Source organism: Ursus americanus, chromosome 26 (genome assembly GCF_024610735.1).
Source record: "Ursus americanus isolate L20-20 chromosome 26, mUrsAme1.1.p, whole genome shotgun sequence".
NCBI classification, from domain to species: Eukaryota; Metazoa; Chordata; class Mammalia; order Carnivora; family Ursidae; genus Ursus; species Ursus americanus.
In genome coordinates, this window is record NC_142152.1 from 33084235 (window position 1) to 33098100 (window position 13866).

At 46.2% G+C, this 13866-nt stretch overlaps 1 protein-coding gene across 9 annotated transcripts in view; it reads right to left on the reverse strand.

The window, feature by feature from the left end:
• The window catches only part of TTC7B (tetratricopeptide repeat domain 7B), a 250186-nt gene that overhangs the window by 139231 nt on the left and 97089 nt on the right, over positions 1–13866 (reverse strand). For all 9 annotated transcript variants that reach the window (XR_015721857.1, XM_045807632.2, XM_045807635.2 and 6 more), the window contains exon 6: positions 4003–4081. Coding sequence is in view for 8 of the 9 variants with exons in the window: in XM_045807632.2 (XP_045663588.2) it covers positions 4003–4081 (79 nt within the window). In the remaining variant the exon portion in view is untranslated. The remainder of the gene's footprint in view (positions 1–4002; positions 4082–13866) is intronic.

Sequence of the window (13866 nt, forward strand, 5' to 3'; positions counted from 1 at the left end):
AACTGAGCCATCTGTAAAGATCTCATAAGAACACAATTTTCAGGACCTAAACAGTTCCTGCACTGTTTTCTTAAACCTTCCATCATAGTTTCATTTCGATCTCCCTGCAGTCATATAAGCTAATGACTTCTGCTGGAAGCATCAACTGGCAAAAAGTAACCGCCATTCACTATAGTGGAGGAAAAAAAATGTCAAAGGAAAAAAAATGAACAAGGAGCTTCATTTTCTGGATAGACCTGCCATGGAGGGATTCTAAAGTTATAAAAATCTTTGTCCTCCACAGTCAGCTTGTCCACTACGAGACAGCTCATGCTAGATCTCACTTTACCTCCAGGTATTAACCTTCCAGAGAGACTTTGAAAATGAGGTTTTGATGTGATTGCATGTTTGAAACGTGTCACTCCACCCCTGCTCTAACCGATTAGGAAGGATGCCTGGTCATGTGCACAGACAGCTCAAATGGAGTTCAGAACAGGAGATAAATATGAGACATGACCAGCACAAGCACCACTATTGATTGGACTTTTCACTTTCTGTACTCCGGTTTTATCTGCTTGCCATTGAAATGCTTACAAATTGTCGGTACCTTTCAAATAAGGTCAGAAGGGAAGGAAGGGAAGGAAGGGAGCCAGAAAGAAGTCAAACTTTAATGTATAAACTTGGTCATTAAATCCGTTGTGTATGTATTTTTCTAATTGTGGTAAAATTCACCTAACCTAAAATTCATCATTTTAACCATTTTAATGTATAACCCAAAGGCACTCAGTACATTCACAGTGCTATGCAACCATCACCTCTCTCTGGTTCCAGGATATCACCGGAGAGGAAACCCTGTACCCTTCTAGTGGTCACTTTCCATTCCCTCCTTCCAGACCCCGGGAACAACTAATGTGCTTTCTATCTCTGTCAATTTGCCCATTGGGGACATGTTGTATAAATGGAATCCTCTACTATGGGGCCTTTTTATGTCTGGCTTTTGCCCTCAGCATCATGTGTTCAAGGCTGACTCATGTCAGAGCCTGGGTTAGTGCTTCATCCCTTTTTGTGGCTGAATAATACTCTATTGTGTGGACGTACCATGTTTTGCTTATCTAGTCATCCATCGAATGACCTTGGGATCGCTTCCATCTTCTGGCTGGCGTAAATAGTGCTGCTACAAACATTCACGTACAATGGTTTGTTTGAACACCTGCTTTCAGTTCTTCGAAGTATTTATCTAAGAGTGGGGTTGCTGTAAACGGACTTGTAAATCCTTCTCGGCTGTGGTCTCACCCCCGACAGAGTTTACAAAGCAACTTTTCCATCTCATAAGAGCGTCAAAAGTTTGCAACGATCAACTCATCTTTAAGGAATCATACAGCTGTGAGCAGCATTAACTGGGCAAGCTTTTTTTTTTTTTTAATTAATTAATTAATTAATTTATTTGGACAAGCTTTCTGACGGCTAGTGTAGACCAAGATACCCATGAATAAGACCCACGAAGTGCTTCACAACTACAGAGGGCAAAGGATCCCTAGTGGAAACGACAACATAAGATTCTCGGGTCCTGCCTCAAACCTACTCAGTTGGCATTTCTGAGGTCAGAAATAGGGATGTGCATTTGTTCAAATTCCTCAGGTAATTCTGACGTACACCTTTGGTGAAGCACTCAAGGAACTGGAAGCAGTTCAACCTAGGTCACCTGAGGCTCATCAACCAAGACCAAAGGTATACTTACTTGTACCTCAAAACCAACACAGAGAGGAAGTGGCTTCCCTCGTGTCAACACTAACCAGTTCATAGCTGAAAATGGCCAGGGGCAGCTCCATCCACCCAGACTTCTTTAGCGGCCTCCTCACAGTACGTCTCCGAAAAAAGACAATAATAATTGAAGAAACCTCTCTCCCTTCCTGACATGTCTTTATTCAGAATCCCACCTCACAGGATTTTTAGAAGTTAAAGTACATTGATTTGAATATCATAAACCTTAGGAAATAATGGAAGATATTCTCTAATTCTGTGAAGAATAATGTTGAAGTAAGCAGCAGGCAGCGTATTCAATGCACTCACACCTTCTAATGGGGGAAAAGCCATTAATCTCCTTAATAAAATATATATGCTTTTGAGTCAACAATACGAACAAATGCTCCATATTTAAGCAATTTTCAAAGATTGGCTTTTTAATCAGCTTTTAAAGCAATGATAAGAACACTTGCCAATATAATCAGTTACTTTAATTGTGCTTCTAAATCTTAAAAGGGGCTATTCATGCTGACCAGGCAAGAAGTTTTATGAAATGTTGGGAGTAGGTCAATTTGAGAGCAAAGACATTTGGCAACAATTTTTATCCACATTTTTTGAGTTTTTTTTTTTCCTTAAAGAACTCTACAAATCAAAATGTCTGGTTTGAACTTCTTAAGACACCCCTAAAATCACATCAATATATAAATAAATGCCAAAGACCAAGTGAGACCTTGCTTCGGCATCTGGCCCCATGAGCTGGATATCTGTATACTGGAACCCTGGAGACCCCAAAGCGAAGATACAGCCTCACTTCCCATGACAGGAGTCACTGGGCCTGTCCCAACTGAAAACTCCCCTGTAGCACTGAAAGGGGTCATGACGATGGGAGGACGAGGGCACTGATAACAAGACGAAAGAAGGTGGAATCTTGCGTGGGGCTGTCATGGCAGTTGTGACACGTGGTATTTGCTTCGTCTCTGGCAAGCACCAGGCCGTCACCCAGACAGCCCTTGGCTACGGCTCTGCAGAGCAAGCTATGGTGGTATCAGCTATCGCCTCCCCAGCCAAGAAAGTTCAAGGGTTAAAACGAAGAGAGAGAACTTAGGCCAAAAACACAGCCAAACTGCTGATGAACCAGGTTACTTAACTAGCTTTTCTATTTCTCCTCTAAGCTTTAGGATCAACATAATCATCAAACAACTAAGTACTCTTCAGGGTCCAATCTGCTTTGCTGTGGCTGGGTTTTGGTGTGAAATCATTAGCATACAAGCAATCTCTTCACCACACTGGCGTCTGGGAGGGCTTACAGTCTCCCTGCCTTAGAGGATGCGTTTCTTCTGTTTCAAGAGGTAGCATGACCAGTAGGTACATAAAAAGATGCTCAACTTCATCAGCCGTCAGGGAAATGTAAACTAAAACCACAACGAAACAGCACGTCATGCATACTGGGACGGCTAGGACTAAAAAGACAGACAATAACAAGTGTTGTCAAGGATATGGAGAAATTGGAGCCCTCCTAACTGCTGGTGGGATACAGAATGATGTGGCTGCTTTGGAAAATCTTCTGGCAATTCCTCCAGATTGAGCCACCATATGATCCAGCAATTCCACTCCTAGGTACATAAACACACATGTCCGCCTAAAAACTTGCATAAGAATGTCCATAGCATTATTCATAACAGCCAACACATGGAAACAATCCAAATGTCCATCAACTGATGACCAGATACATAAAATGTGTTATATTCATGCAGTGGAATAGTATTTGCTCACAAAAAAGGAGTGAAGGGCCGATCTATGCTCCAACATGGGTGAACCGTGAAAATACCATGCTGAGTAAAGCCGGTTGGTCATAAAAAGACCACCTAGTATATAATTCCATTTACATGAAATGTCCAAAATAGGCACATCCATAAAAGCAAAACATAAATGAGTGGTTGCCAGAGGCTGGGGGAAAAGGGGAGAATGGGGATTGACTACTGATAGGTAAGGGGTTTCTTTTTGGGGATGAGAATGTTCTGAAATGAAATATTAGTGATGGCTGAACAATGTGGTGAGTACACTAAAAACCACTGACGTTAAATGGGTGAGCTGTGGAAATTATAACTCAATAAAGTGTATATATATGTGTATATATACACACACACACACACACACACACACACATATATATATATATATATTAAAAAAAACATGGCGGAGGGGAGACCAGGGCAGGGGGAGGAGAGAGAACACCTGAAGTGCCCTCCTGGCCTCAATCAAATTATCCATCACACTCACCATTCGCAGGTTTTGCGTTGTTCTTGTTTCTACTGCTCTGAGGATCTCTCTAAATCTCCCGACTCCTCTCGTCAAGTTCCTGTGTGCACACAGAATTTGACAGGGTTTCCATCTGGCGTGCATTAATATTAAATATTTTATACACATATTTCGATGCATTTTGTCTACATAAAAGCTGTTGGCTAGATTTTAAGCAAACAACTATTCTGCACATGTCTGTCCATCTTTGCTCAATTCTGAAAAATTTGGCCTAGGACTGCTGGTCTTTTGTGCTTCCACAAACAAATTTTCTCAAGGAAAAAAAATATGAAAGTTCTGAAGCCAAAAAAAAAAGAAGAAGAAGAAAAAGGAAGGAAGGAAGTGAGGAAGGAAGGAAGGAAGGAAGGAAGGAAGGAAGGAAGGAAGGAAGATGGAAGATATCTTGCAAGAGTCTATCTTCAACCTTACAATGGCTCCATAGTTTTCCTGCTCTACTGGGTGGTGCTGAAATCTGTTTTCACTTAAAAGGCGGGTGGCAAGAGGGCACAGGAATTTCGACAAGGCACCGAAAGCAGTATGCTAAAGGCTTCCTGTAACTTGCCATTTTTATGCGCCGGGCAAAGACAACAGGTATGAAAACTGAGGGGCTCCACCAAGCAATCACTCTGCTCTTAGCTGGTCACGAAGCCAGCCCTCCCCCTCTCCACTCTGCACCAACTAGAAGAAGCAAGGGTCAAAGGCCCTTCTGCCAGCGAATGCATGAGGGCCGGAAGCTTGAGCTGCCCCACTCGGATGGGAACGCATCTCCTCTCACTGCCCCACACCGGAATGAGACACGTTTGGTGACACATTTCACTAAAGGACAGATAATTCTCTAGTAATGTCGTGGTCACTATATCCAGCCCCCACTTGTAGTCCTCCCTGAAAGCTGTACCCGGCCTGTTCAGCTGGGAACATTTCCCAGCCAGTCCCTTTACATTGAGCGCTGCCACCACCTATGACATAACTTGGTGATATTTATAACTTGCTCATTAGAACACATCTCATCTTTCCAAAAAGCCGCAGAGCGGGTCAGCCGGTACGGACCTGTCAGCCAGCCTCTGCAGGCAGTGGCAGGCGCTCTAAGTATTTAGCTCTCTTCTTGGATGACATTTTAAATTGTGCAAAGGTATTTAATCCACCTGAATGTGGGTTCTCTATGCTACAAGCACTCACAAGGGCTATTAATTTGTATCTTCTACCTACCCGACATCCCAGGCCCCTCGTTCCCAAGAACAGCCCCGGAACTTTAAGATAATAGTTTATTGGCGTGACTACATCAATACTCCCATATTCCTCTCACCCACACATATCAGATGATATCAGACCAGAAGCTTCATGGCGGCATAAAAAGAGACGCGGGTGCCCAGGACTCCAAGCAGTGCTAAAGGAACTCTAACAGAGACATGAATGAAAGTTAGGTAATGGGCCCCAGGACATGCAATCTTCTCTGCTTTCCCCTTCGTTTGTTTTTATGGGATCCGTGTTCACAGGCAACAAAGTACATTTGCTTTGGGCTGAAGCTCGCCTCTCTTGAGTAACAGGGGGAAGAAAACCGCTATAACTCATCAGGGATGGGCGTGGACACCGTGGTCTAATTTTGCTCCAGGATCGCAGACTCAGCTCCTACCATGTGTACAAGGAACAGCAGTCTGGACTGTATGACATAAGGGTGGGATTGAGGGAACATAACTGGAGACCCAGGTTCACGGGGCTGTTTTAGCAGGGGGCAATTAGCTCTGAAAAGGCGGCACCGAATCTAAATTTGATAAGCCAGGGTAGGCTACAAGATAGCAACTGGCCATTCAGACTGTCTCTCGCGCCTTCCTGGCAGAATGAGATACTTATCCAGTTACAAAAGCACAGAATTTTCTAGCTATCCACAAGCCAATGCAATCTAGTCCATTTTGACACAGAAGTGAAATGCCTTGCTCAGGTTCACAGACCCAGTGAAAGGGTGAGCTGGAAGCTTTGTACTAGATTCTACTGCCTTCCTGGGCAAAAGAAACGACAGCTCTAAAACTGAAGTGCAGCTCTAGAAGAAAGAACAAAACACGAATACAAGAGCTCAGGTCTCTGATTTATATCATTTATATGCAAATTACCTCATATATACATAATACACGTTTTATGGGTTCCAGTGATCACGGCTAATGAGATGCTCCCAGGAAGTGGCTCAAAATTGGAAAGAAAATCCGTCGGCCCAGGTGAAGGAGTCTCGTGTCGAGTGTACTGCCTCTGCTGCCTTAGAAGAGAAAGGATGGCTGGAGAAATCCAACTCCCCTGTGAGGGCCCGGTGGCTCTCCCGCGCGGGACCGAGGCCCCCTGCTGGACGACTGGAGGAAGTGTCCGGGACTCAAGGGGGCACCTTACAGGAGGAGGCTGGTCAGCCAGGGGGGCTCTTTCCCAAGGCAGGGACAGTGGCCTTGAAGCAAATACAGTTTTTCTCAACTGTTTCCAGATTATTTCTGGAGAGCCTTAGATTCAGAATCAAATTCTTCCTCAAGCTCTGGGAGGTTCTGCTGTTAAACAAAGGATCCACAGGAACCCCCGGAGGCCTGACACCTTGCCAAACAAACAAAGGTGGCGCCCTCAGGAACAACCACAGGTCAGTCTGACAGCAGGAAGAAGGGGCTGGAGGGGAAAGTTTTTAACTATTAGAAGAAGAAGAAAGTTTCCCAAATGCAAAAACATCTCATTTTCTGCAACTCCTATACCATTCATATGTTTTTTTAGTCACATAATTTTATTCAACCAATCATTTCCACTATTGCCATGAGGGCAGAAAAAAAATTTTTTTTAAGCTAGATGGATAATCATGATAGAAAGGAACAAAAAGGGGGAAATTAACTTATAAGAATTATATTCTAAGTGCTATGAAAGACTCCAATTTGAGGGAAATAAAAGCCACATGATTGCTTTCATGTCTCTAGACTATTAGCTTATTCTTAAAATGTTGAGATTGTTAAATATCCAGAATGAACTGTTGCTTAAAAACTCCACTGCAAAATGAAGACAAAGGAGCCAGGGACTCTCCCTGGTTTTGAGGGTTTCCACAGACCCTTCACATTAGGTCATTTATTCCATTTCAACATCCCTGACTGAGAGAGCACGATGATGTCAGAATTCGTTATGGCAAACTATTCTCAAAATGAATGTTCCTGCCAGCTTATGAGCAGTGAGCACTTTGGCAAGCTGTCAGAACGTGGGGTTCACCTCCCGCATCTTGCTTGGGTAAGCTTCCTGAGCCGGGTGCGTGTCCCTCCATGTGGAACGGGTCCCAACGGCTCCGCAATTACCAGGGAGAAAGGAAGGCCCTGGAGCACCAGCTGCTTGTCCGGTGAGATGCGCAGGCACGACTGTGAGATGCCAACATCACTGTCGGTCCCTGACCCTGTAGGGGGAGCTCAGGCCACTCCCACCGCCCGGCTCATGTTCAAACCCAGGCAACCTACTGCTCTGTCTTGACAGGAAAGCCCACCCACTTTTCACAGGGACACATTCTACTCCTGGTGACCTCTTTGTACTTTTTCTTCCCTCCTCCTTTTTCTCCATCGGGTTTCATCATCCTCCTTCCACCTTTCAGGTCTCGTCTGCGGGCCCTTAGGTCAGGGCAAAAGCATGGCTTCCTGAGGACACCGAGGGAGGCAGACTTGCTAGCATTTGGCCTCCTCCCTCTTGACCCCAGAGGCCCTGCAGCAGCATTTTTGAAGGCCGGCCTCTGAAATTTACACTCACGTACAAGCCCGCGGCAGCGCCTGTCCGAAAACTCTGAACCACATTCAGAGCTCTTTAACACCGCCACCTGTGCCTCTGCACCACCAAACCAATGGGATACTGCATTGGGAAGGAAGCCAGAGCTCCGAAATCAAAATCAAAGTGGAAAACCAGAGCTGGGGGAAAGAGACCTTGAGAACCATTTCACCTCGTGATGGATGGCTACTCCCACAGCAAGCTCAATACACTTTTTTTTTGTTATTATTTCTCCTTTCATTTCTTGGGACTAGGGTGGGAAGAGACAATTCTTCCCCTTAACTTGTTCTTCCAGATTATTTTCTGACCTTGGAGCGTGGCCCAGGCCACCAATACACTTAAATTCAATATCAACCATCACTGTCATGTAAACTCAAGGGTCCAAGGTGAGTAAAATACTTTTTATGCTGTTTGTCAAACTCCTGGATAGTGAGGACAAGGTATTTTTTTTCCTTCTCTGTGGTTTAGAAATTCGTAACTAAAGATCAATTACAGAACAAGTCAACACCACAGATCCCTCAGAGCCTAGAAATCGTGTGGCTTTTCTCAGGTCCTGAAACTCTTAAGAAGTAGGTCATTTCAACAGTTACTAAGCACTATTGTACGTCGGGTTCCAGGCTCATCCCTGAGGACACACTGGTGAGCAAGGGACACCATCCCACCTCAGGGAACTCAGAGGGCTTCACACCCCCCTTCCCATAAGAACGTAGGCACCTTGTGGACCAAGATCTGTGTTTTGCTCATCGGCATATCCCAAGCCCTCAGACTGAGCCTGGCAAACAGCAAGTGCTCAATAAATACTTGTTGAATGAATTTCAGAATGACTGTGAGTCGAATAAACCAAGACCACAAGGGAATACAGTTTCTACCTGTTCTTTGTCCCCTTCTTTCTCACTGCACTGGATTGGGCAGCCCAGCAAAGCACTCTCTTAAACAGAACATGTCACACATACCCTCGGCGGCATGGCAGCATGGGTCCTGTGGGAGCAGCGACACACCTGCCTGACCAAGTGACACAGCTGGGCATGCCTGGCCTGACAGCTTTGAGAGGGCTGCAGGGATCATAAGGATTTCGAAAACCTTTTTAAAAACCTTCCAGACATTTCAGGGTGGCTTTCTTGCCCATGTGCCTTTATACATGCTCCTCTCTGTCTGAGGTGGCTGGGAACTGTCAGTCACCTTTCCAGGCTCAGGTCAAAGGCTACCCTTGGGAACCTTTTCCCAGCTTCCCTAGGAAAACACAGGTACTGCCTCCTGGGTGCTCCCAACAAGCTTACACGTATTTTGAACAACACACTGATTTTCATTTGTATTTATGTCTGTCAGCCCATCAAACTGTGACCATCTTGGGAGCAAGGGCCCTCTTTGTCCCAACTGCTACACAGAGCCAACCAGGTACCCGGTGACACCTAGTAAGCTGGGTGCCCTCAAAAGAAAGAAAAGAGTGAGTCCCATCTCATATTCTGAAATCTCTTTTCCCACCTCCTTGCTGAAGAGTTTTCTCGATTACAAACAGGACACCTAAAGCAGACACTTCTTACTTCATAAGATCCACCCCAAATGTATGCTAGGCACTGTCAACACAACCCCAGGAAACCAGAAATAAACCACGCTGCTCTAGGTCACTTTCTCTTAGTTCTCAGGCTTGAGAATTGCTTCCTCTTCATTTACATAACCTGAGTAGCACCTCTTTGTAAAAAGTCTGAAATCAAAACCAGATATCCAGATCTGGAAAGTGGAAGAAGAAAAAGACATCCTTCACAGTCCGAAAGGGCGCTTCTGGCCAGCTGTCAGGGAGCTGTTTTTCCCAGAATGGCCTCCAGCTTCTCCCTGTGTACGCACTCTTCGCCTCGTATCCAATGACATGCATTTGTGAAGACAGATGGCCTGCTGGAGTCAGAGGCCAGGGATCAAACCCACAACCTTGGCCTCGTTAGCAAAGGACTCTGTCCGATCAACGAAGCAAGCCAGCTGCCGCCTAGATATGGTGACGGAGGGTGTGACAACCATCCACGCTGGGATGTGAACAAGCAGGCGAAGCTTCCGGAAGTCTCATTTCAAACCTAATGAGAGTTGTACTAGGCTTAACAACATTTTTTTTGACTACCTCAGCAACTGAGGCTTCCCTGTGTCAAAAGCAGATCAGACGAGGCGTTTTGGTCAGCTGGCCTGGCAGCAGGCAGCACGCCGAGCGGGTGCTGGGTACCAGGCCGCGGCTTGGGCAGCAGAGGGTCAAGTCCGACAAGGCAGACAGAGCTGTCTCGACGTCAGGACAGGGACATGCAGACAGGTCCTTCCAATGTGGCGTGCTAGAGGCCCACAGATGCAAGCCAGACCCCGAAAATGAACCACCCCACCTCCCTCAACAACCTGTTCCTCGACACTCGCCCAGACCCTGGCTCTCTGAGGAAACACAAAATATGCGAAGGCTCGCCTCCTCTCATGTCCTTCCTCTCCAGCCTTTGGGAATGGGTCAAAGGATATCAATCCTCATTCCAACAATATATCCTGAGTGCCTACTGTGCACCAGGAAAGGGGCTCAGGGGTGCAATCATGAGCCAGCCAACAAACGTGCATTCTCCTGAGCTGTGCCGTAACCGTGCTCAACTTCACCCCGAAAGTCAAACAGTATCCAACATGGAGCTGGGCTCCTCCACCCGGTAATACCTACACCAAACACCCCAGAACTTGTCTAACATGGAAGGCCTGGAAATCCACACACTTATCTATATACTTACACTTAGAGGGACAAAATAGAACATGGACTCTGGAGCCAGATGGGACAGGCTCAAGTCCCAGCTTCACACTCACTTGTTGTTGACCTAGGGCGAGGGCCTGTGCCTCAGCTTCCTCAACTGTAAAATGGTGATAACAAATGTACCCCCCTCATAGACTGGTTCTAAGAATTAAATGAGTTAATACGTGCAGTGAGTGCTTTTAAGTGTTCACCAGTATTACTACTATTATCCTCAAAACTGTCATTGCTCTGAACAGTTCTGGAATTCTGGAATCAACCTTCCAGTCCATTTACAGAACATGAAAGTCTGCTTTACTGCTTTGGTGACATTTAATTTTGGAGGAAAAAAAAAGGTATTCCCCAGTTTGATTCATTCATTGACTTAGTTATTTACTGAAAGCCTGCCATGTTCTCAAAGACAAAAGACAGCAGTCGATGTCACATGAGGATAACAGAAGCTCCTTCTCTGGGGCTCTGTGGTTACTCTCCCAGGAAATGATGGTGACATCTCCTACGAGTGCGGGTGCCCACACGGAGGAGTGCAGGGTCTCCACCAAAGGCTAGAGGGGAGGGGCAGGAACAGAGGCAACACTGAGAAGTTGAGGAACTGAGGGGGTTGAATTGAATCCTTCTTGTTCTATCTCTATTAATACAGCCAACTTTCAGAGGTTGTTCTGGAATCAATTGACAAGGGCCAGGCCAAACTCAAAACTGATATTGGGTGGCTGAGCCCCTAATGGTAGTTTAGTGGCTCAAACTGGTGATTTGGGTGGTTGAGCTTTTGAAGTTTTACGAGTGTGTAACAGACCAGAGGAAAGCTTAGCACCAACATAATTTACTTCCACTGAGACAAGTGTTTGCTCTGGATCCCACCCGAGCTGGAAGACATCCACAGTTAGCATGAGGACAGCAGGCATGGCCGAGGCTCTAAATGACCTGCTTCCCAAGAGGGGACAAAACTGCACGCGACACTGAGGCGCACCAGGCCAACTTACTATTCATCTTGTAAGTCGGTAAAAAGGGAGCAGAAAGACAATCTAAGAGGTAGAGATGGTCTGCTAACAATATGACTGCAAACGTTAATCAACACTAAGCAGCAAGTCACATAGATAAAAAGACTTTTGACCTCCTCTTCATCCCATCGGTTGTGCTCTGGAGAGGGGGAAAGGTGGGAACGACAAGGGGAGGACAGTCCTTTTCCAAATGTACCACAGCACTTGAGCTAAACGTTAAGTACAAGAATCAGAGTGCAATGTTCACTTCCATTTCAATTAGCAGAAAACAGAACTGCATTTCCAAAATAATGTCTGGGGACAATATTTTCAAAAGCTATGACAAGTGAGAAAAAAAATCCAAGGGACTCCATTAAAAAAAAAAAAGAAAAAAAAGACCTTTAAATGCACAGGGGTCACTGGTCCAAAGGCCCTCAGGAGCCAAGCAGGCAGCAACGTGGGTAGGGAGAGACAGTGTGGGGCCAGGGAGTGGCAGCAGCTCTGGGGGTGGAGCTCAGGCTCAGGGCTTGCCTTAGGTGTCCCGTCCAAAACCAGATCAGACACACTCAGTAGGGGGAGGAGGGGCTCGGCCATTAAATTGGGAAATAAAAGCCTCGGATATTTTTCTTAGGGGAATAAAGTATTGCAGTACGGCTCTGCCTAAGGCAGCATGTTGCCGTTTGGGATTCTCGTAGATTCTCATGAGTCATGGCAGATAATTTGCTTGGGCCTGGGAGAGGCTAATCAGTTGGGGACAGAAAAGAGAAAAGGGCAAAGGTTGAGAGTGATCATGAGAAGAAGAGGAGGAAGGGAGAATGGAATGTGAGACATCTGGAACCACAGGGAAGGGAAAACAATGCCAGATGCTAGGCACGCATGGGGCGGAGTAAGACCTTGGGCAATCGGCTTCACCCTGCCGTGCCTGTATCTTCATCTAGGAAATGGGACTATCACTGGCTCCCAATGCCCCAGTAAGAGGACACCTGGAAAGCTCCTGGCCCAGTGCTCAGAATCATGTCAGCCCTCCTATTCCCCCAACACTCTGCTGCCTCTCACCACCTGACCCTCCACTCCACATGGAAACATTCACTGGGCAAAAACCAAAACAGCCGCCGGTATGTTTGTGTACCTCTGGTTTAGCAGAAAATACTGCCAAATCAGAACTAGTTTCTATTGTATACCATGTCTCCTCAACCACCAAGTGTTTATTTAGCACCTTCTGGAGTTTCGTATGTGGGGAAACAAAGGCTCAGGAAATTAGGTAACGTGCCCATGGTCATCACCCAGCCCACAGAGAGAAGAGCTGGGATTTGAACCCAGGCTCAATCTGACTCTGGTGCCCGCAAAAGCTGATGATGACCCCTGTGGTGCAGAAGCCCATGGACAAACTGGAAACCGGGACTACTTTCCATGACACAAAAACAAAGGCGGGAGAGAAGCCAGAAAGGCTGGGAGCAGCCAGGGCCAGATCAAGTGTCCACCTGGACGTGCTTGTTTCTAAAGAAGGGATGGGACTGGAGGCCCTCCCCTGGGGGTGGACGACAGAGGGAGAGCAGAGAATTTCTGCTGAGCGGTCTGAGCAGACACAGAACTCTGAAGTAAGATGGTGTCAGACAAAGACTCACAGTGAGGAAATGATGACAATACCAAAATGGGTCTGTCCACTGTTACGTTATAGACTCAATTCTTTCATCCTATAGCGGCTCATGTATCTGGCCCTTCCCAGTCAGAATTCATAACCAATCACCCCAGATGGTGAGCTCATTTGTACCTTCAGACCATCTATTGAAAACAAGCTTTGCCAAGCACAAGAGCAGGACAAGTGTGATCTATGAGGAGCATCTTTAGTTTGCTTGGGGGAATAAGCTATTTCCAAGCCCCTCGAAGCCATTCAGAAGAGCTGGCATTTATCAACAAACCACTGACAAGATCACTAAAGCATATTTCACTCCCTCACCTAGAAAGCACCCCCCCCAAACAATTTTGGCTCTTTCAGGACAGAGACTGGGTCCTTATGTGCCCCAAGAACAAGACCCAGCTGCATACCTGCTACTCACGGGGCCGCTGTGAGGATAGCATGAGGTAACTGTTAATAGGAGTGAAGGTGAGCCATCACCATTATCTTCTGAGGCGACACATGGTTCCATGCCATCCCCCAACCCATTATTCTAGAAGGTTCTCCCACCAACCTAGTGAGGCATCAGGACTTCATTATCCTCCACTGACAGAGAGGGAAATGGAGTCCCTGAGAGAGAAAGGGAAAGGCTTGCCCAGGGGCTCCGTGAGGGAGTGGCCTCTTGATTCCCAGCACGGGGATCCCTCCCCTGGCCTCTGCTGGGCACTGTTCTACCTCATCTTTCACTG